The sequence below is a fragment of the Chionomys nivalis genome, chromosome 6 (assembly GCF_950005125.1).
Source record: "Chionomys nivalis chromosome 6, mChiNiv1.1, whole genome shotgun sequence".
In the NCBI taxonomy this organism is placed as follows: Eukaryota; Metazoa; Chordata; class Mammalia; order Rodentia; family Cricetidae; genus Chionomys; species Chionomys nivalis.
Window position 1 is genome coordinate 19,819,426 of NC_080091.1, and position 22,942 is coordinate 19,842,367.

General features: G+C 45.8%; 1 protein-coding gene across 8 annotated transcripts in view; it reads right to left on the reverse strand.

Moving 5' to 3' along the window:
* Positions 1 to 618: 618 nt before the first annotated feature.
* The window catches only part of Pus10 (pseudouridine synthase 10), a 69,828-nt gene continuing 47,504 nt past the window's right edge, over positions 619 to 22,942 (reverse strand). The window contains exons 11-19 of one of the 8 annotated variants that reach the window (XR_009057240.1): positions 22,423 to 22,566; positions 18,847 to 18,903; positions 17,868 to 17,944; positions 17,727 to 17,782; positions 15,695 to 15,812; positions 10,918 to 11,060; positions 6,709 to 6,808; positions 2,584 to 3,195; positions 619 to 654 (exon numbers count right to left, since the gene is read on the reverse strand). Coding sequence is in view for 5 of the 8 variants with exons in the window: in XM_057771348.1 (XP_057627331.1) it covers positions 6,607 to 6,808; positions 10,918 to 11,060; positions 15,695 to 15,812; positions 17,727 to 17,782; positions 17,868 to 17,944; positions 18,847 to 18,903; positions 22,423 to 22,566 (797 nt within the window). In the remaining 3 variants the exon portion in view is untranslated. The other 7 variants (XR_009057241.1, XM_057771350.1, XM_057771351.1 and 4 more) reach the window with 7 other exon arrangements.

Sequence of the window (22,942 nt, forward strand, 5' to 3'; positions counted from 1 at the left end):
CCAGCAAAAACGTTTTCCTGCTATAGTATCTAAAATCCATCTTTTTAATAACGTAATTCTTTATTCTTTAGAAATTTCACATTATGCACCCCAACCCCACTCACCTTCCGGTCCCTCCAGTGTCCTCCCCAAATTAATTAAAAACAAACAGAAAGACCACCTCGCACCCACCCCTCTCCCACCCCTCGTTCACCCTAGTGGCCCTGAGGGCTGCGTGTGTCAGCGGTCTACCCTCTCCCGCCAGCCCTGCCCGCAGATGTTCACTGCAGATGTCGCTGGTCTGGTTCAAGGCCTCTGGCCTCTGGCACACCATCTCCACTGGACCCTCACCCAAACTCCTCGCGGACATCCTGTTGTCTCCAGTCATGGAGAGCCTGCAAATATTGTTCTGCAGGACCAGCCCTTCGTACGATTCAGCAGGTCCTAGATGGAGCAGATATTAGGTGGACCAACCCAAGGCTCAGGATGTGGGCCTGGGTAGTGGCTGAGCTGGTCAGGGCCACCCTCCTCAGGCAAGGCGCGGCCTTGGGGTGGAGCTCTCCCGTGAGGGCTGGGACCAGTTCTCAGGCTGCAATTGTATATGGAGAGTCAGTGAAGGGTGGAGTCAGCTCAGCAAGGCCCGTGGATTTCAACACACATGGTTCCCATGGCCCCCTGTGGTAACACAGGCCATGGATAACACCACAGACCCCAGCTTCAGTGGGACCACCACATGCCCTCAGCAGCAACTTAAGCCCAGACAGCCTTGCCCCAGGTCGCCCGGATCAGTATGACCCCAGTGGTGGCATAGCCCTCGGACACCAGCATGGCCAATGGTTGTGGCCTAGACCCCAGGCATCCACGTGGCCTTTGGTTGTAACATGGGTCATAGACATTAACACAGACCCAACTCTGGTAAGACCACAAACCCAGACGTGGTCCTCTGAGGCAGCCCAGTCCCAGATGTCACCATGGACTGAGATGGCAGTGCAGGCCACTCAGATTGGCATGGACCCAGCAGCAGCATGGCCCTCAGGCACCAACATGGCCCCGGGTGGTAGCCTAGACCCCTGGCATCAGCATGGTCTTTGAGGGTATCAGGAGCCACAGGTATCAACACAAATCCCGGCCGCCTGCAATAGGGCCACAGACCCAGAAATGGCCCTCAGCGGCAGCCCTGGGCCCAACATCACCAACATGTCTGGCACCTGTGGCAGCACAAGCCACTCAGATCTGTATGGCCCCAGCTGCAGCATGACCCTCAGACTAAAATACACCTTAAGGATCTGTGAACTGTGTGCAGAGAAACTGAATAATCAAATATTGTTCAAACTGATGTATCAGGAAGGAAGGGAAGGAGGGAGGGAGAGAGGGAGGGTGGGACGGAGGGAGAATGGGAAGGAAGAAGGGAGGGAGGAAGGACAAAGGTCAAGAAGTTGTGCCAGATGATAAAAATTACACTTAAATTCGTATTTTATTGAGTTTCTCTTCTGGAATTTTTAATGATTAATTCAGCTTCTTTTGGTTCAATATGTTTAAGGCTTCTCTTCTTCATCATGCCATTCATTACAAATAATAATTATACGAGATCATCTAAGACATGCATTAGCCATTTCCTGGGAGCAACTTGCTACCCAATTCCAGAAGGCATTGCGCATCTAAACTGGCCCCCTAGAGAGCACGGTCAGCCAGAGGAGCCACAGGTACTCATGACAAGCGTGTACAGAAAGGACCCTGGAGGCACAACTCCAGTTCCAGTCCTGGTCAACAGGAGTAACTGGTATCTTAGGCGTCCTTTAACTCTGTTTCCTTGTTTATGAAATTAGATATAAAGTTAGATATACCTTATTAAGATGTTTGAAGTTAGAAAATAGTTGAAACACTGTAAAATGTGTTTGTATTTGTTTAGCAAGCTCAGATTTTTGAATTTGTAACCCGGGAAAGAAGTTATTGAAGGTACTTGTTTCACTTTCCTTAAAGGATGCAGGAGCCGGGCGGTGGTGGCGCACGCCTTTAATCCCAGCACTCGGGAGGCAGAGGCAGGCGGATCTTTGTGAGTTCGAGACCAGCCTGGTCTACAAGAGCTAGTTCCAGGACAGGCTCCAAAACCACAGAGAAACCCTGTCTCGAAAACAAAAAAACAAAAAAAAAAAAACAAAAAAGAAAAGAAAAAAAAAAGAAAAAAAAGAAAAAAAAAAAAAGGATGCAGGAAAGTGTCAAGGCCAGTGGTTCTCACCCTCCCTAATACTGTGACCCGTTAATGCAGTGCCTTATATTATGGTGACCTCAACCATAAAAGTACTGTAATCTGCTACTGTTATGAATTTTATTATAAACATCTGATATGCAGGAGATCTGATATGCAACCCCTATGGGAGTCACAACTCACAGGTGGGAACCATGGCTCTACAGGTTCACCCCTAGCATGGCCACAGGTGGGAACTGTGGCTCTAGGGGTTCACCTCCAGCACGGTCGCAGGTGGGAACCATGGCTCTACGGGTTCACCCCCAGCACAGTCACAGGTTCTACAGGAGACAAGTACTGTCAACTTTAGATTGTCAAACTAGTAACTTGAGGTCATTAGGACTTATGACAAATCTCACCTTAAAGTAGTTCCATTGATAACACTTGAGGGTAACCAGGAGAAATAGTCCTGTCAAATGTGCATTGGAGATATTAGAAATCCACAGGACACTCTAGCACATGAGTCTAGTTGCAGCATTTATTCAGATGATCTGAAAACTGGAGCACTTTCCTTTAAAGGTGCAGGGGTTCCCGTAGGAAATCTCACTGAGGAAGTCACAGCTCCTCTTAACAGTGTCTCCCACTGCACACTTCTCTGAGTGACAGAATTAAAAAGGAAAAGGGCTCGATTATTCCTATTTTAGTTCTGTGGTCATGAGACGGAATGAGAAAACGTAAGACATCCTCAGAACACAAAATATGCGTACATATAGATCCTGAGATGTTACAGTGAACTTCAGAAACAGATGAACACAATCCAAGCCGTTTTGAAGACACTGTGGTGGTGGGTAAGTCATTTTCCAAGATACGCCGCCTGTATGTCTGCATCACGTCAGGAAAGCCCTGTGTCCAAATGTGGGAGCTAGTCATCCAGAGCAGGTGGCCAGTCAACATCTACAGACTGAGAGGAAGGAAAGTCACTAAACAGAAATCCTGTCATCCAGAGCAGGTGGCCAGTCAACATCTACAGACTGAGAGGAAGGAAAGTCACTAAGCAGAAACTCTGGCAGTTTCGCTGTGTGCAGGAGCAACGACACTGGTAAGAGCTGCAACCTGAAGGCCATTTCTGAACTAATAGAGACACAATTACTTTATACCTCTTGACTCCTAGGAGAAGAAGTGGACAAATCGTCATGTCAGTTATGAATAAAGTATGAAGAAATTCAAATTTGGGCAGCCACACTATTTTCTCACAAGTCTCAACAACTGTTGCTCTGATTACCTACTGCTTAACAAAATACAGCTATGTATCACTTAATGGTGGGAACACATTCTGAGAAATGTGTCATCGAGTGACTCCATCACTGGGCAAACACCATGGTGTCACTAGGGTATCAGCTAGCGGGACCAGTGTTAAGTGGCACATGGCTCGAGCATCTCTAACTAAAGGGGAAGCGAATGAATATGATCATCACTAGAGCTACAAAACCACCAAGTAGCTTCTCATTTCAGAAGCTTTGCTTCTTTTAAAACCCAGTCAAGTCAGCTATCACGAAACATGCCTGCAATCTTAGTGCTTCAGAGGTAGAGGCAGAAGTCAGAGTTTACAGCCTACCTGGGCTACATCAGATCCTGCTCCAAAACATCAAAAGCATCTAAATAAATCCAATCAGTCTCCGTTGCTACTTACCCTCCCTTTGTTCTTCCAGATTAAAATTACAGTAAGCAATCTAGTCCAGTTCCACATATCACATTCCAGACACACCAAGACACACCTTATCCGGCCTCTCTGTGGACCTCCCTTAGGAAGAAGCTTATTATGTGGGTGCAACGGGGTGTACCTGCCACAGCAGCCAGGAGACCGAGCTACGGCAGATTAGTACACGCTAGTGTGAGCCACAAGGCAAGTTCCAAGCAAGCCTGGGATATATTTAAAAACAAAAAGCACTTGGGAGGCAGAGGCAGGAGGATTTCTGTGAGTTCAAGGCCAGCCTGGTCTACAGAGCTAGGACAGCCAGGGCTACGCAAAGAAAGCCTGCCTAGAAAAAACAAAAAACCACCACCAACAAAAATAAATAAATAACTACCCCCAACCCAACCCAGAAGTGCGAAGCGCTTCTCTGAAACGAATGCGCTCATCAGCCCATCACATTCAAGGTTTCCTCAATGGCAGAAAATCCAAGTAACCACTGGACAAGCACATACTGCACAAACTGCTCTAATAAATCCCCAAATGCATTGTGTAGTGTTTTAGATAAAGCCATGTGCCAAATAATCATATTTAAGTTAACGAGTAGCTTCTCAAACTAAAGCTGGGACACAAAGAGCCACAACGGTGGCAGAGGACAGGGAGGAGAGGCACATCACCATGGCTCAGGAGCTCTACAGGGAGCTACTGACAGGGCTGAGGATCTGACCCCAAGCTGTCTGTTAACAGATTGGAGCATAGTTCAAGGTGGAGTGTTGCCTAGCACTCTGGAGAACATGTTTTCATTTGTAGTTTTGAGATTATAATATAATCACACCATTTCCTCCTTCTTCCCTTCCTCCAAACCCTTCCCTAGATCTTTCCTTGCTTTTTCAAATCCATGGTCTCTTTAGGGCATTAATTGTTGCTGCATACACACATAAATACACACCCTAAATATAACCTGCTCAGTCTGTATTATGTTACTTGTATGTATGTTTCCAGGGCTGAACATCTGGTATTGGATAACCAATTTTTTAAAGCAGTGACTGTGGTTGGCACCTTCCGTGAGACTAAGCTGTCGGTCTCCTTACATCAGCCTCAACAGGCTAATCAATCTGGAAGTGGATCCTGGCTGCCACGTAAGAGCCATGTACAGTCTAGTGACAACGTGACTGCCATGGCTGGTCACATGGGCACATGTCCACTTCATGCACCTTTGCAGAACGCTAGCCTCTTCTGGGGTTTGCAGCGGAGGGAGGCAGGGATGACCCCACAGCCCGGAAGGGCCGTTCTTTAGACTTTAACCCTGCTTCAGCTGATACTACAAGGGCAGAGTCGCACAACACAGCGCTCTGCCCTGCTCTGGACTGTGGCAGGGATCCCAGAGACAATCACCTGCTTTGCTGTGTTTGTTCTGAGTCAGGGTCTCACTGGCCTCAAACTCACCTTTCTCTTGCCCTTGCCTCCTGAGAGCTGGGATTATAGATGCACCACTATGCCGGGCCTGAGAAACGCAATTTACTTTATCTGATTTTCTATCATTTCTAAGTGCATGCTCTGGAACAAGGGGTCTTAAATCCCTTTTTAAACATTTAACTCATTTTGTATGTGCGTGTGTACACTCATACATGCACATACATGCCCATACCACAGCACACAAGAAGATGAGTGGTGTGGGAGGTCCTTCTGTATATGTGTTGCTTTTATTGGTTAATGAATAAATCTGTTTCAGCCAGTGGCTTAGCAGAATAGAGCTAGGTGGGAAAACTAAACTGAATGCTGGGAGAAAGAAGGTGGAGTCAGAGAGACACCATGTAGCCCCACTGGTGACAGACGCTGGGGACGGAACTTTGCCTGGCAAGCCACAACCATGTGGCAGAACAGATTAATAGAAATGGGTTAATTTAAGATATGAGCTAGTTTAAAAGAAGCTTAAGCTATTGGCCAAATAGTATTGCAAATAATATAGTTTCTGAGTGATTATTTCGGGGGTCTGGGCAGCCCAGAATGAACAAGTGGTCTCCGCCAACAGACGAGTGTACACACTTGTGCATGCATACACATATCCATGCCCCAGCACACAAGGGGATGAGTGTGCACACTCATGCATGAACACACACACCCATGCCCCAGCACACAAGGAGATGAGAGTGGGCCTCTGCTTCTACTGTGTAGATTGCAGAGACTGACTGAATTCAGTGCTGCCTTGGTAGCCATGGCCATTACTGAGACAAGCTAAGTCCAGCCCTAAAGTCCCTCCTTGAGAAAAAAATATCTCTACACTGCCCTGGCCGTCCTGGAAATGCCTATGTAGACCAGGGTGGCCTTGAGCTCAGAGATCCACCAGACTCTGCTTCTCAAGTGCAGAGAGGTTTAATCTGATGCCATAGGTAATTAGTAAATGACAGTTCCTGATACCAACTAGTAAATTAACTATATAATCCACAAGTATCACCAATGGATCCTGGTTTGTTTGTGTGTTTAAAATAATTACAGAGATACTTCTTCCCTATACTACAAGGCTACTGTGAGGCTTTACTCCTGTCATCCTGGAGAGATGCTCGGTGGTTCAGAGCACAAGCTGCTCTTCCAGAGGACCTGGGTTCCATTCCCAGCACCCACCTGGTGACTCACAACCATCTTTAACTCTGATTCCAGGGGACCCAACACCCTCTTCTCAACTCCAGGAACACCAGGCACACATGTGGTGCACAGACATACATGCAGACAATACACATAAAAGAAAATAAATCTAAATAAAACCCGACACAGGTGATGCTATTCGGTTCAGTGTCAAAAGACCTAACTGGCTGAATTTGACTGGCAGATGTGCACTCCCCATAGGATACTTTACCTCCACATCGAGCTCAAGGATGTCTGCGGTCACGTTCATCAGAGAGCCGATGTTCGGCTTGGTTCTCCCAAAGTCTCCGTGTACAAATTCTTTAATGTAGCTAGGTCTGTTTAAGGAAAAGCTCATGCAGTGACAACTACTTTGGCCAAGGGGAAGGGAATGTTACAGAAGCGAGGCCATTTCTGAACCTGGACTTGAGATGTGTATCTCAGAAAATGAGCTCGATGCCAGTAGCCTGGATCCCACCAGCCTGGGTGCTGCATAGTAACCGGAACCTGTTTACATCAAACTCCCGGAGGCCACGACTCTGCTGTTTCAGACAGGGCACCCTGTGACCTGGGCTACATGAACATGACCTGCATCTTCCCGCTTCCACCATTCAAGTGCTGACAGTGAAAACCTTTGCCACCCCCACCCCCACCCCAGATGTGAGTTTCTTATGAGCTCATCACATCTCAAAATGCCAAGGATTGGATATACATTAAATCGACTATATAATTCAATGCCCACCCCCCTTTGGAGACAGCTTCTCACTGTGTAGACCTAGCCTGGAACTCACTATGTAGACCAGGCTGGCCTCCAACTCAAGAGATTCACCTGCCTCTGTCTCCTGAGTGCTGGCGTTAAAGGCGTGCGCCACCATGCTCAACCCAATGCTTTTCAAAACCCCCCCAACTTTGTCATTTCTGTTTTGATATCTGGTCCCATTTTTCAATAATGGCAATTAACATCTATGAAATGGGAAGTTTCTACAGGACCACACAGAAAATGACCGCCAACGATGGGGATCCTTGTAACACATTAGCATTAAGATGGGAGGAAGGGGCTGGAGAGATGGCTCAGTGGTTAAGAGCATAGCCTGCTCTTCCAAAGGTCCTGAGTTCAATTCCCAGCAACCACATGGTGGCTCACAACCATCTGCAATAAGGTCTGGTGCCCTCTTCTGGCCTTCGGCATACACACAGATAGACTGTTGTATACATAATAAATAATAAATAAATATTTAAAAAAAAAGATGGGAGGAAGAATTAAACTATTTAGTCTTCTTTAAAAGTCGACTTGATACTTCTTGTTTACACGTGCGTGTGTCTCTGAGTGTACACCAAGCATGCATGATGGCAGAGGTCAGAAAAGGGGTGCAAGCCCGCCCCCAGGCTGCAGCTACGGACACCTGGGAGAAAAGAATTAAGTTTTTTGCTTGTTTGATTTTGTTTGCTTTCTGTTTCTGTGTGTATGCTCCTGAGTTTTTTGCCGCATACCCCAACGTGGCCTTGGAGCCGCTGTGTAGTCCAGGCTGTCTTGAGCAGAAGCAAGCCTGAATGACAGGGCCAGTGTGGAGCACACCTGGCTGGTTTAGCAAACTCTGTGTTCTCTATGTAGGTCTTTACGCTTTGAAGGCAAGGGTTAAATCTGGCATTTGTCCTTAATAAGATTAGCCCTCCACAGCACACACTGCGGCCCTGACGTCATCTGAAAAATAACACAAAAACACTGCGTTAGTAAAAGCAGAAGTCAGTGTAAGCGGTTAATGGTGTTTGTACAGGAAAACAAACGACTTCCCCAGCACTAGCTGGGAGGCAACTGTACGCGCTTTTTCACCTCCTCCCCCATAACATGTTTTGACTCAAACAGAAGGCGTACAATGATCCAGTGGCTCTTTTTTTTCCATGAATTCATAGTTTCTCTTCAATTGTCGCTCTTTTCCCTCACTTTCTTCAGAGAATGCCAGTAATAAAGGAGGAAGCAATGGAAAGGTCTGGCCTGTGTTCGTGCTGGAGGGACCAGACGGAAGGCCGCGGTGCTGAGCCACGTGAGACTGGGACAGCACAGCATGAAACGCGCACATAAGGCCACGCACTACGAGAACCACATGTAGCCAGCTCTTCTTGGCTAGCGTATTAAGTACACACATGTGGCTGTTTCCAAAAATGTCTTAACAGGATTGAAATCATGCTAGTTCTTCCAAAGACAAAGCATTCCTTCTTGGTATGTAAAATTAAAGACAGAATTAGTTTTATTTCATTCTTATAATCTGGGGGCAACAGGAAAACCAGGCATGGTGAGACATGCTGTAATCCCAGCACTTGGAAGGCAGAGGCAGAATCTTGAGATCAGGGACAGCCTAGGATCCACAGTAAGAAGCAGTCTTAAAAGAAAGCAAATACTAAAGTAGGCCTACGACTGCCGGAGCTCTCTGATACACTGTTAGAGACTCAGTTCTGACCCTGAAGCCGCAAGTTGGACCTGATCAGAAACAAAGTATCAGCTTTCGCAGGGAGCTATTTAAAACTCCAAGTTCCAATCTTCTATTTTATTGTTTTTATTGAGTTATATATTTCTCTCCACTCTTCCTCCCCCCCTCCTTCTACCCTTCTTCCATGACCAACACGCTCTCAATTCACTCAGAAGATCTTGTCTTTTTTCATCTTCCTATTTAGATCCATGTATGTCCCTCTTAGGATCCTCTTTGTTGTCTAGTTTCTCTGGGATTGTGACCGATAGGCCACTTTTTCTTTGCTTTATGTCTAAATGAGTGAATATGTATTATATTTGTCTATTTAAAACACGGTCAAAATTTTGATGTTTTGAAACTCTGTCCTAACACTGACATATTGCTTAAGTAGGTGATACATAGTTTGGCTTTTGGTTTTCACACAGCCCTGCACATAAGTTACAATCACTATGTCAAGAAGCACCAGACACGACATCCTATCATCCTATCATCCTGGAGGCAGAGACAGGGAACTGCTTAAGTGTTCGTGATGAGCCTGCCTGGGCAACACGGTGAGCGCTTGTCTCAAATTCTAAAGAGGGTAAAATACCTGCTCCCCTCTCTCTCCTGTGTTTACTCAGTTGGGCAAACACTTGAAACAGTTAAATGACCAAATAGGGTTATGAACATGTGACTTGTAAAATGTATAGAGACGGCAAATGAATCAATGAAAAGCACTTCCCGAGTCTACCATATGCTAAACAATGAGCAAGACACTGCCACAGAACTGTAAACTTTAAAGTTGGCATTGAACTAACTGATGGATACTTCATGGTTTAAAACACTACTCTGAAATACAAATGGGAAAACAGACTTCAAACAAAAAGTACTGATTCCCTAAAATGGCTGAAAGACCCTTAAGGAAATGTTCAACCTTCTCAGTCATCAGAGAAATGCAAATCAAAACAACTCTGAGATTCCATCTTACACCTGTAAGAATGGCCAAGATCAAAAACACTGACGACAACTTATGCTGGAGAGGTTGTGGGGTAAAGGGAACACTCCTGCATTGCTGGTGGGAGTGCAAACTTGTACAGCCACTTTGGATATTAGTAATGACAATTTCTCAGAAAATTAGGAAACAACCTTCCTTAAGACCTAGCAATACGGCTGTTGGGTATATACCCAAAGGATGCTCAATCATACCACAAGGACATGTGCTCAACTATATTCATAGCGTATTGTTTGTCATAGCCAGAACCTGGAAACAACCTACGTGCCCCTCAACCAAAGAATGGATAAGGAAAATATGGTATCTTTACACAATGGAGTGCTACACAACAGTAAAACAAAAAATAATGCCATCTTGAAATTTGCATGTAAATGGATAGATCTAGGAAAAAAAACATCTTGACTGAGATAACCCAGAAAGACAAATATGTACTCACTCATATGTGGCTTCTAGGCATAAAGCAAAGAAAAAAAAAAACCAACGTACAGTCTACAATCCCAGACAACCTAGACAACAAAGAGGACCTTAAGAGAGACATACATGGGTCTATATAGAAAGGAGAGAAAGACAAGATCTCATGAGTAAATTGAGAGCATGGGGATTACAGGATAGGGTAGAAGGGGAGGGAGAGGAAGAAAGGAGAGCAGAGAAAAATGTATAATTCAATAAAAACAAAAAAATTAACTAAAAAAGAAAAAAAGTATTGATTCTACTCCAAAAATACTGAATGAATACACTCAAATCCTTTCCAAAATATCCAAGACCACCTGAGGTGGCACAGGCCTGTAATCCCAGCACTTGGGAGGTGGAGACAGGAGGGTAAGGAGTTCAAGGTCAGCCTGGAGTGCACGAGACCTGGGGTACACGGGAACACATGTCTAGCAAATAAGTGTCTCCTAGATCACTGAACCTGTTGTCTAGGGCAGCATTAACTATCCTGATCCCATTCTGGTTAGGGCTCTGCAATGCAGAGGCAGAAGGATACGTTCCAGCTTGGGTCTTCAAATACAGACGAAAATGATGTTCGTCCAGGTACTGTGTCTCCATGGAGTGAATGGCCCGAGTTCTCACAGCCAAAGGCCTTCGGTGGAGGACCCGGAGAGGAGTTTTCTGGTCAATCTTTAAGTCCTAGAGGAGGAGATAACACAATAGCTCACCACATTAGTTCCCAGTACTGTCAGAGTAGGGTGGGAACTCGGTAAGACAGAGCCAGCTGCATCTCCTTAGGCTCTATGGGACTTCTCATCTGAACACTACAACCCATCATAAGCCGGGGGCTGGGAAGGGAATGACCCCATGGACTCTTCTGCCCTGACAACACATCCGTCAGTCCTGACACAGGACTTTGCTAGAAGACAACATTTGTTATCTTTGTTTTCTGATGCCACAACGTGATTGGCATAAAAGTGAGGACTTCGGGCTGAAGAGACGTGGAGGTAGAAGGTGGGACCTGAAGGTCACTTGTGCATGTGGGAAGCGTGCACATTTTATGGAACAGTGTGCCTCTATTTCAGGGTTTGTTGTACAACAGACTGTATCTGGAAAAGGCGCATCAGCGTTTAGCAAGATGCTACCATACAGTGATTATAGAGAGGTCTGAACAGTGACTCCAGGTCTTCCAGGATTTCCTAGCCCAGTTTACAAAATTAATATTCACATGTATCTCAGCAATTCAGATTTTCAGTGGTACAGGCTGGTTTTTCTTATAATTACATCAAATTAGAGATTCCCCTGTATGTTCGGCAATATAAATTAAGGAATAGGGATTAATACTATAAAAGGTCAACTACTTCAAATTTTTAAAAATAGATTTTAGGCAAACCAGACAAGTTGGTTCTTAAGAACTCTGACTTCTCCGCAGTTTCTTGCTGGTACAGCTCCTCCTAATCTGCATGAGTGAGCAGCCATGGTTCGGCCAAGGAGAGAAAGGCTGCTCCCCTTCCGGACACCAAGGGTGGAACAGGTTCTGACAAGGGCTACACTTGAAGGGCAGGAGTTAACAGCCCCACCCACTGTGATTTTTATGATTCTATAATTCTTACGAGATGAGCTGTCTCTATGGGGCTTGACTTTTCTCTAGTCAAAAAGACAAATGTTTTCACGAATGAACTATGATGAAGAGTTACAATGCTGTATATTATAGATGTAATGTATGTACAGAGACTCAGAGAGCAGAAACAGCTGGCCTTTACAGCAGCAACTGTGACCGGGCAGTGGTGGCGCACGCCCTTAATCCCAGCACTCTGGAGGCAGAGGCAGGTGGGTCTCTGAGTTTGAGGTCAGCCTGATCTATAGTATGAATTCCAGGACAGGTACATGGAAAGGAAGGGAGGGAGGGTGAAAGGGAAGGAAGAAGGGAAGGGAAGAAATAAATAAAAACAAGCAGCTATCTAGTGAGAACACCACACACACACACACACACACACACACACACACACACACACACACACACGGCTTCTGTTGGTTGCCTGACTCCCAGGACTGACGAGGAGCCCACCAGCAGGGCCATTAACACAGCACTCCACAGGACACAGGCCCGAGTGTCCTCTGTGGTCTGCTTTCTAGACCGCAGAAGGAAACATTCCACCCACTCTCAGCTCTGTGCTGGGCTATCCCACACTGCTGACTTTTCAGAAACACACACAAGCACAGGTTTTCCTTAGAAGTAGGCTGCCCTTTAAAAAGAGGCAGCAAGCAGCAAACCTGCTCAGTCTTTTTCTCAGAACAGAGAAGTAACTCGGCTTTTATCTCTAAGCCAATGGGAATTTTATAAACTGTAACAGTGTTACTAGAAACCAACCAAGCCCAGCAAGTGTGTCTGGGAGTGGTCTCTTACCACTTCCTATGCCCCTATAAAATCACTTCTCTAGGTTACTTTTTAGTTAAATCTATGGTAAGCCCCAAACTACACTTTTTTGTTTTGTTTGCGCAGTGCTGGGAATCAAACCCAGGGCCTGCATCAAGCACTGCACCACTGAGCCACATCCCCAGCCCTTGAATCTATCTTTAATGGATTTATTTTTCACTGAGCCTCAATGCCAGCCTGCATTTTTTATAAAATCCCCTTTTTATAAAAATGAATTTCTTTTTTAGCAGCATCCTAAATGAGTATCTACAATTTGGGTGAGTTTTTGGCTTCTTTCTTTCTTTCTTTCTTTCTTTCTTTCTTTCTTTCTTTCTTTCTTTCTTTCTGTTTTTCAAGACAGGATCTCACTACGTAGACCCAGCTGGTTTTGAATTCAGAGATCTGTCTTCCTGAGTGCTGGGATTAAAGACAAACACCATCATATCCAGCTGATTTATGCATCTAAGACAGAATATATGATTTTACAAAGTCCATAGATGTATGTCTGTATTCTTAAAAGTATGTCTGTATTGTATCTGCTTACCTGGGGCTGGAGATGTAGCTCGTTTGGCACAGTGCATGAAGAGCAGGCATGATGCCCCTGGATTCAGCCCTTTGGTGACACACCTGGAACCCAGCACTCAGGAGGTGGCTACACTGTGAGCCTGAGGTCAGTTAAAACGAAATGAACCCAAACGCCCCTCCCGAAGGCCCCAGGCAGAAGCGCCATGCCTGTGGAGGTGACAGGCATCCCCAGGGGACAAGCCCGTGTGCTGTCCCTGCAACACCGCCATCTGTCACTTCACTTCTGCCTCCTGAGTCAGATTCAGACCCCGCATGCCTTTCCCCAACATGTCTGATACGTACAGCCACACACTGACCCAGATTACGTGAGATCATATCCTGCTTCTGGTTTTATTTTTAATAGCTACAAGACGCTTGCTCATTCTACCACTAGCTCATTCAAAGTCTTCTGTTTGTTTGTCTTACCACACGGCCCAGGCTGGTCCTGAACTCATCTTGTATGGGCACTGCCACTATATCCAGCTAATGTGATTTTCCTTCCAGCTTTGTCCTTGTTGATTCTGACACTCTGAGCAAAGTCAGAAAACCTTCTTTCATGCATAGCCTTACACAGAGTCATGCCCCTGCAGCAAGGCTGTCAACAGCCGGGGCGGGCACATCGGCACAGCCTTCGCTTTTACAGTCACTGCCGCTGCCTTCCCAGTCTGAAACACTTTCCACAGACCCCTGGCTGCTTTACTGGCTTAAGGGAATAGAGCAATGTCATGTATTACTTTGTCCTTAGGTGGGGCAGCACTCCAGATGATTCCTGGACATTTGGAGTTGTCTTTTTCAATCGTCTATTCAGATCCTTTATCCATTTTTATCTATTCACAACTATATTTTTCACGACTAAATGTAAATCATGAGAACTTCTGCCATATTGTTTTCTGCAAAGCCACACGTGTGTGTACACACAGCACATCCGGATGTGCTGAAACCACACGTGTGTGTACACACAGCACACCTGGATGTGCTGAAACCACACATGTGTGTACACACAGCACACCTGGATGTGCTGAAACCACACATGTGTGTACACACAGCACATCCGGATGTGCTGAAACCACACGTGTGTGTCCACACAGCACACCTGGATGTGCTGAAATCACAAGGCATGGCCCTCTACTTATTCTTAAAGCTTTCCCCTTAGCACTCGGGATAGCATTTTCCCCATGTTAACAATCACTTTAAACAATTTGCTCTCTGAGATAGGGTCTTGCTGTATTTCCCAGGAGCCTCACACTGGTGGTCCTCTGAGCCACCACTCCCAGCTCTCCACATAATTTTAAAGACCTGGGTAGTAAAACTCCATCATACAAACAATATACATTTTTGTGCTCATTTATGCTCACCCAATCTTTGCATTTGAGTTTTCTATCTCTCCCTCCCTCCCTCCCTCCCTCCCTCCCTCCCTCCCTCCCTCCCTCCCTCCCTCCCTCCCTCCCTCCCTCCGTGTATGTGTGTGTTTGTCTGCATGGTGTATTCACAGGAGACCAGGACCACGGGTGTCGTGCTGGGGTTAAGGCACACATGACCATGCCTGGTTCTAACATGAAGCTGAGATCCAGACTCAGGTCCTCATGCTTGCACACACAGGCTCTTACCCACAGGGACTGTCTTTACAGGAGAGAGACAAGAACCAGCCAACAGAACAAGCAGATCCTTTACAGTGGCATGCTCACAAAATGCATGTGCTTCATAGAATCATTACATTTTATTCATTCATGTATATAATTTTAGCATCAATTCTATAAAATACATTTTACTGTATATTTAATTCTTACAGATAACCAAATATAATAGCACTACTGAGCATTTTCTATGTGGTTGATACCATTTGAAATACTTTGTACAATTGAACTAAATTAGTTTTTCTAAGCTAATTTCACAGAAGAAGCACAGGTCAGGAGTTTGTCCAGAGTTGCACAACTGTGATGCAGACCCAGGTTTAACCCCACGAGTCTGTCCTCAGAATCAGCAGCATGCAACACGCCTGCTTCTTTTTGTTGTTTTGTTTGTGTGTTGCTATTGTTTTGTTTTTTAAGACAGGGTCTCTCTGTGTAGCCCTGACTGACCTGGTACTCACTCTGTAGCCCAGGCTGGCCTCGAACGCAGAGATCCACCTGTCTCTGCCTCCCGAGTGCTGGGATTAAAGGTGTGTGCCACCCACCACCCACTGAAACCCTGCTTCTCCAAAGAGTTTTCCAGTAAACTGGAAAGCCAGAATTTGAATGCACATCACACAGACCCAAAGCTCAGGTGCTATGGCTTGCTGGTAATAAACATGAAGACATGGGCTTTTTAATATGCAGAAGAAAAATAAAACAAACCAGAGCTGCAGGCAAAGTACCTTGAGGTCATTTAGGAATCCAATGTCGTTCTTCTGTATGGCTTTATTCGTCCAGATCAAGGCACTGTAGGTCTTGGTCTTCCCTTCTTCACCTTCCTTCATATACCCTATGGCCTCTCTAAATACCAGCAACAAAGGAAAGTTTGTCTCAACCCAGAAAATATACTCAAGCCTTGTCCCAGATCTCTGCTCCCTGCCAACAGCTTGGCTGAGGTATAACCTGTATATATTCCCCCCAGCTATGAATCTCATTGTTTCTGGAGCTACGCATCTAGCATCATCTAACTTCCAACACTTCCACTGCCCCCAGAAGGACCCTCACACCCATGGCACTTTCTTCCCATTCCTTTCCCAAGCCCAAGATGATCCATCACTACCTGACTTCCTATCTTTATCACTTCCCTAAGCATTTCCTATCAGGTACAACTACAGAGTGGTGAGCGGCCCCGCCACTTCATAATGCTGCCAAGTCAAGGTGCAGCTCTGGGGCAGTGTGACTCACTACTCCACAGCTCTTTATTTTCAAATAAAAACAAAACAAACAAGCAAATCATACCACAGCAGGGGGGCAAGTAGTAGGTTCCCCTTAGCCATGGATTCACTGTCTGTTGTCAAAGGGAAAACCTCCGACTGAAAATATTATGGACAAAATCTTAAAAATAGGCAATTGATGCTTACCTTTTTAAAATATTGTCCTGTTTTATTATTAGCTACTATTTTTATGTTTTTTAGATTTCTTTTTATTGTATGTGGATGTATGAGTGCTTGTATGTATGTATGTCACATGAGTTTCTGATGTCCTTAGATGTCCAACAAGGGAGTCAGATCCCCTGAAGCTCGAGTTACAGGTTGTGAGCCACTGTGTGTGCTGGGAACTGAACCCAGGACCTGCAAGAACAGTCTGTGCTCTCTTTGGTCCTGATTTGTGCTCAGTTTTTTTAGTCAAATCTTTTCATCAGCCGGGCGGTGGTGGCGCACGCCTTTAATCCCAGCACTTGGGAGGCAGAGGCAGGTGGATCTCTGTGAGTTCGAGACCAGCCTGGTCTACAAGAGCTAGTTCCAGGACAGGCTCCAAAACCACAGAGAAACCCTGTCTCGAAAAACCAAAAAAAAAAAAAAAAAAAAAAAAAAATCTTTTCATCAGTTATGTACAGGAAAAACACACTATTATTTATTTATTTTGGTTTTGGTGGCTGTCCTGGAATTAGCTCTTGTAGATCAGGCTGGCTTCGAACTCACAAAGAATTAGCTCTTGTAGATCAGGCTGGCTTCGAACTCACAGAGCTCCTTCTGCCTCTGCCTCCCAAGTGCTGGGATTAAAGGCGTGCACCACCACCGCCCAGCAAAAAGCACACTATTTATACAATTCAGTATTATCTGCAGTCTTGGGTGTCCATCAAGCCCTGGAACACATCTTCCAAGGATAAGAAGGACAACAATCTCATGTCGTGTTTTTCTATACAAGTGGTATCTTCTTTTCTTTTTTTCCTTACTTGACTGGATATAAGTCTTATGTAACCCAGGCTGGCCTCAAATTCACTATGTGGCTAAGGACAGCCCTGAATTCAACCTTCCTGCCTTAGCCTCCCAATTAGAATTACAGGCTTGCGTGTCCACTGCTACTTCTCTGCCCTGTGAAGACACTACTGTGAACAGCCGTGTGAGCCTTGGTTGATCATGTCTGCCCTGTGAAGACACTACTGTGAACAGCCGTGTGAGCCACACTTACAGCCCCGTTAGCAATGCGCAGGGCACTTTCTCTGTGCCCTTGCCAGCACTTGCTATTTTCTCTCTGCCTACTGCCATCCGCGTGGGTGTGGACGAGGCGTCCTGCTCACAGCGGCTAGTGTAAGTTGTGGGCACCATTTCACGACTCACACGCCCTCCTTGGAGAAATGTCTACTTAATCATTTTCCCATTTCTTAATTGGGGTTAGATTTCTTTTCTTAATATACTCAGTATGCAGTTCCCTTACCAAATATATGATCTATGAAAGCTTCCCTTCTGGAATCTCCAACACAGCCATCCTCACCTGGTGACGAGCTGCAAATCACGTACTTGGATTTTGTCAGATGCCTTATTAATCTTCTGTAGCAGCAGAGAAGGAACAACAATGGTCACCTGCGGTTCAGTCACGGGACTGCACAGACACGGTGCCCACACAAGTGCTCACCTGCTGGAGCTCCTTAACTTCTTGAGAAGTGAAACGGACTCTGTGAGGATTCAGCAGTTCCACGGCAAACGGCCTTCCTGGCAGCACACGCCCACCATGAACAGAAACGTGTTGATGGAGTTAACATCCGGTGGAGGCAGGAGGTGTGAGATCGGGGCTGAGCTCTACGGGACTGAAAGTTTAGTGGCAAGACTCTACCTGGGGGAGGAGGGGAATGTGTGAACGGGTAAAGGGGCTTTGGGGGACTGCAGCAGGAGGGTTGCTGTGTGAAATGATTGCCTTCCCAGAGGTCCACACACAAGCCTGTGTTAATAAAATTAAACGACCACTAATTAAGTTGCTTACATGAATGGAACTAACATTGTCACGGAGAGCAATGCTCAGATATAACAAAGTGAGATCCACTGTCCCAGTTAATCTACTAGTGACATGGAACAACTGAGCATTAAGCAGCTCAGAATTAATTCTCATTATCTTTCTTATAACTCAACAAGATAAAATAAGAACGAGGAATGAAGGTTAAAAGAGAAGAATCATTTCCAAATAAAGAACTGGTAATTTTTGAGACATTCTTTGTTTCGAGACAGGGTCTCAATAAAGCCCTGGCTGTCCTGGAACTCGCTCTGTAGACCAGGCTGGCCTAGAACTCAGAGATCTGCCTGCCTCTGCCGCCCAAGGCATGGGCCACCACTAACTGATCTGAAAAGTTCTTAAATGGAGTAACTAGTAAACTGAGGGAAAAAAAAATATTTCCTTCTTCATGCACATGTAAATCCATTACAGCTCCCAGGCCTGTGATAACGACGTCTCTGAAGAGATGACTGCTGCTCAGACCAATTTACAGTCTACAGCAGTGACCACACAACCCACATGGTCGTGCCCCCCCCCCCACACTGTTCTAAGTGACGACAGTAAGCTACTGCCTCACGGGAGCTTAGCAGCAGCTGGCTCAGGTCAGGTGGTGCTGGCGCCGTCTTACCCTTCCCTAACGTTCTCACATCTACGTCTTCTCTTCCAGAGGATGAGAAATTAAAACCTGTAAGAAGCAGAACAAGAGAGAAGATGAGAGACAGCAGCCCTAGTATACTTTGTTCCAATCGCTGGCAGGAATCCAACTGACGATCTTGTGGTCCCAGCAATCCATGGGATAAAGATCACCTATCTCTAATCTCAACTTTGGCTAAAAACAGTAATGACAATAATAAATACTACTCAATCTATGCCAGGTACTGGGGTAAAATCACACACACACCATTTCATCTTTATTATAACTTCATGAAGCAGTAAACAAATGAACACTGCGCTTCATAGACTTAGGTAGTATTCCCAGGACCAAATAATCCAACGGCAGAGCCAGAGTTTAACCAGCATCTATGCCCCCATCATAGAAAGGCAAAGCTGAAGCAAGGCCCACCTCCCTGGCCACTGGCTTGTGGCAAAAACTTCGCCTTTTTTCTTTAAAGTAAGCAAGCATAACAATAAGAATAATCGTGTTAAAATTAAACTCTATAAAAAAGTGAGAGAAGAAAGGTCTGACCTTTAAATAGCAAATTAATTATATAACCAAACCCTACACGCGGCCATGTCAAAGCTGCTGTACAATCCAGGATGAATTTATCAGCACAGATCAAATGCTGAGGATGTCAGACAGGGAAAACAGACAGAGATGCAGAGATAGAGATCCGGCAAAGGCTTTGTCGCCACAGCAAACACGAGCAGGCATTGCTCCAAGAGCTTTAAGACAGGTTCCCACTGGCACCGTCTTCATCTTCCTCCTAAGGAAGGTGAGCCCGGCAGGAGGAATCCATTGCCAAAAGTCACATCAGAGTAAGAAATGCAGATCTGGTAGCGAGGCTAGAGGACAGGCACTCTGACACCAGAACCACCTAACGTCGGCAGCAGAGCTCAGCTCAAGGGCTGGGAGGGGCTGGGAAGCTTTGGGAACCCTGTGGTCTGTACAATGGTGACACTGAAGGTCTCTGAACAAAGAGGAAGGAGGGCAGAAGGGTTCTGGGCCACAAGAGCGTTGGTGCTCAGGCAGGATGTGTGCTGCGGCAGTGTGCTGTGAGGTGAACAGGTGGCACCGTCCTCACCGCCGGAGCCATCGTTTAAGGAGAATCAGAGAGTATAACGTGACCATGTGGACACAGGGCAGGAAACAATGTAGGAACATTCCTGCACACGAGCACAACCCTATTCTTCACCCTCTATTCTATGTGCACGCATGTGTGTGAAGTGTTTGTGAGTACAGGCATTCTGCCTTCTCTGGGACCTAAACAGTCCAAACTGAAGATCCCTGAATTCTCAAAGAAAGTGAGGCAGCCCTGCCAACTGCTCCCCACCACCCCACTCCAAACACACACACAAAACATCAAGCAAGGGTTCTTTACTCTTCTCTTTTTGGTGCAGTGCTATGGAATAAAGCCAGAACCTAGTGCACATCTTCAGCCTGAGAGATGCTTTTACAGTGAGCTTATTTTCAGAAAAAAGTAGCAGCTCGCAGATATTAAATAGGTAAAAGTTCATAGCAATGCCGCAGAGTCCTTTCCTCTGTTCAGAAAATCATTCATGGCAGATAGGGAAACAGCTGAGTCACGTGTCTCCTGTGTAAGCACCAGGAGTCTAGTGCACGGACCAGCTCAGTGAGAGCACCAGGAGTCTAGTGCACGGACCAGCTCAGTGAGAGCACCAGGAGTCTAGTGCACGGACCAGCTCCGTGTGAGCACCAGGAGTCTAGTGCACGGACCAGCTCCGTGTGAGCACCAGGAGTCTAGTGCACGGACCAGCTCTGTGTGAGCACCAGGAGTCTAGTGCACGGACCAGCTCAGTGAGAGCACCAGGAGTCTAGTGCACGGACCAGCTCTGTGAGAGCACCAGGAGTCTAGTGCACGGACCAGCTCTGTGAGAGCACCAGGAGTCTAGTGCACGGACCAGCTCTGTGAGAGCACCAGGAGTCTAGCCGGAGGTTTGGCTTCACAATAAGAGCACTTGCTGCTCTTGAACACCCAGCACTCCCGCTCCTGGGGACAGAATGCTCTTATCCCCCATAAGCACAGCAATTCATGTGCTTGCCTCCCCACCCACCCCACCCCCACACACTACGTAGTTTACAAATGAAAATCTTTTTATTTATTTATTTATTATGTATACAATATTCTGTCTGTGTGTATGTCTGCAGGCCAGAAGAGGGCGCCAGACCTCATTACAGATGGTTGTGAGCCACCATGTGGTTGCTGGGAATTGAACTCAGGATCTTTGGAAGAGCAGGTAATGCTCTTAACCTCTGAGCCATCTCTCCAGCCCCTGAAAATCTTTTTAAAAAGAAAGTGAAGTGAGGGTGAGAACATGCATCTGTACCCTATTTGGTGGGTATGGTGACTACAAGCAGACCCTGGACCTCACTGACTAGCCGGTCTAGCAAACTCAGGGAGCTCCAGGTTCAGTGTGCCTTGTATCACAAAGTGAAGGGGAAAGCAACTGAGGAAGACACCCCACGTTGCCCTCTGGCCTCCACGTGCACACCCACGTGCAGGCACACACAGAAGGAAACAATTTGCATAAGCCCTTAAAGGTGGGAGTGGCTGGACAGCCGGGTCAGCAGTTACGACCGCACTGCTCTTGCAGGGGATCTGAGTCCAGTTTTCAACACTCATATAAGCTCACAAGCCTTTAGAAACTCCAGATCCCCGGGACCCACAGATATCTACACTCGTGTGCAGGAACCGACACAGAAACATGAGTAAAAAATATAAAGAACAAAGGGGAAGCTCACCCTAGACAGACAGTAAATCATGAAGGAGATGTGGTCTAGAAATCCTTTCTTCCTAACGAGTCAGCAGGGACAGCCACTGCCTATCTAGACCTCGGCCTGACTTACAGCGTGTTCCTCAGCGTTTCCCACAGAGAAAGGGAGTGTGGAGCTGGTCCATAGAAGACTCTACTGTGCCAGAAGCCCCGCTCTAAAGGCTGGCACTGACCACTGCCCGCAGTTTCTCTCCTTCTATATCCCACATAAAGCGACAGACTTTACTAGACACTGCCTTTGATTTACAGGCCTGTTGAGACAAGGAGAACATAAGCTTCCTCAGGCCTGACTCATCCCACAAACAGGGCTCATTAACGGGAAATTAAAGCACAATACACACCATAAAAAACCTCTATAAGATGGTTTCTCTAGTCATGAACTTCAGTCTAAATCACTCCATAGGTCAGGGCAGAAACCAGCTAACTACTCTTGAACAAGCACTGGACATAAATGTCGCAACTTCTTCCTATTTCCCCAAAGAATCTACGGCTGAGAAGTGCCACGGTTAGGGCTTAGTGCATTTGTCTAAAGCAGTCTTGGTTGTTCTGAGTTTTCCAGAAGAGAGCAGTCACCCTTGGGTATCTGGACTAAAATCTAGTCTGAGCCCCAAATCCCGCTACTGATGATGCCTGCTCTGGGGAAGCCTAGCCAGGGAGCCTGGGCTGGGGTATGACTAAACAGAGCGATCTCTCCTGGAGCCACCAAGGATCGACTCATGAATAACAACGTATGTAAAACACGAGCACTTACTCTCTGCTTTGAATACAGCCAAGAGATGATCTGAAATTAATTCTTCCACCGAAGATTCCATTTTCCTTTCTCCATCAATTATCCAAGGAGTTTGTGGTAGATTCCTGGAGTATTTATTGTATCTGCCTGCCAAAGAAACGTCAGCTACCTGGACTGAATGCTGTGGTCAACATATTAGGGTAAAAGGAGAATTTAGTAAGCTTGATGTTCTACATGCTAGGATAGAAAATGAGGCCTTTAACTAAGAAACAGTCTAATTGGGAAGCCATAACATAGACATGGAGATAGTTAAATAAGGTTTAAAGTAATAATAGAATAGGTACCTTAGAAACACAGAGACAGGGTATTAAATGAGTGAAATGATTTAATAATTTGACTCACTGGCTAGAAAAGTAAGATGATATTGTGGAACACAACAATCATTAAAAAAACTTGCTTTTACAGATTACTAATAATAATTTAAATATAATGGTCATTGGTGATGATGTATTACAGGGAATTAAATTTGTGAAAAGTTTAA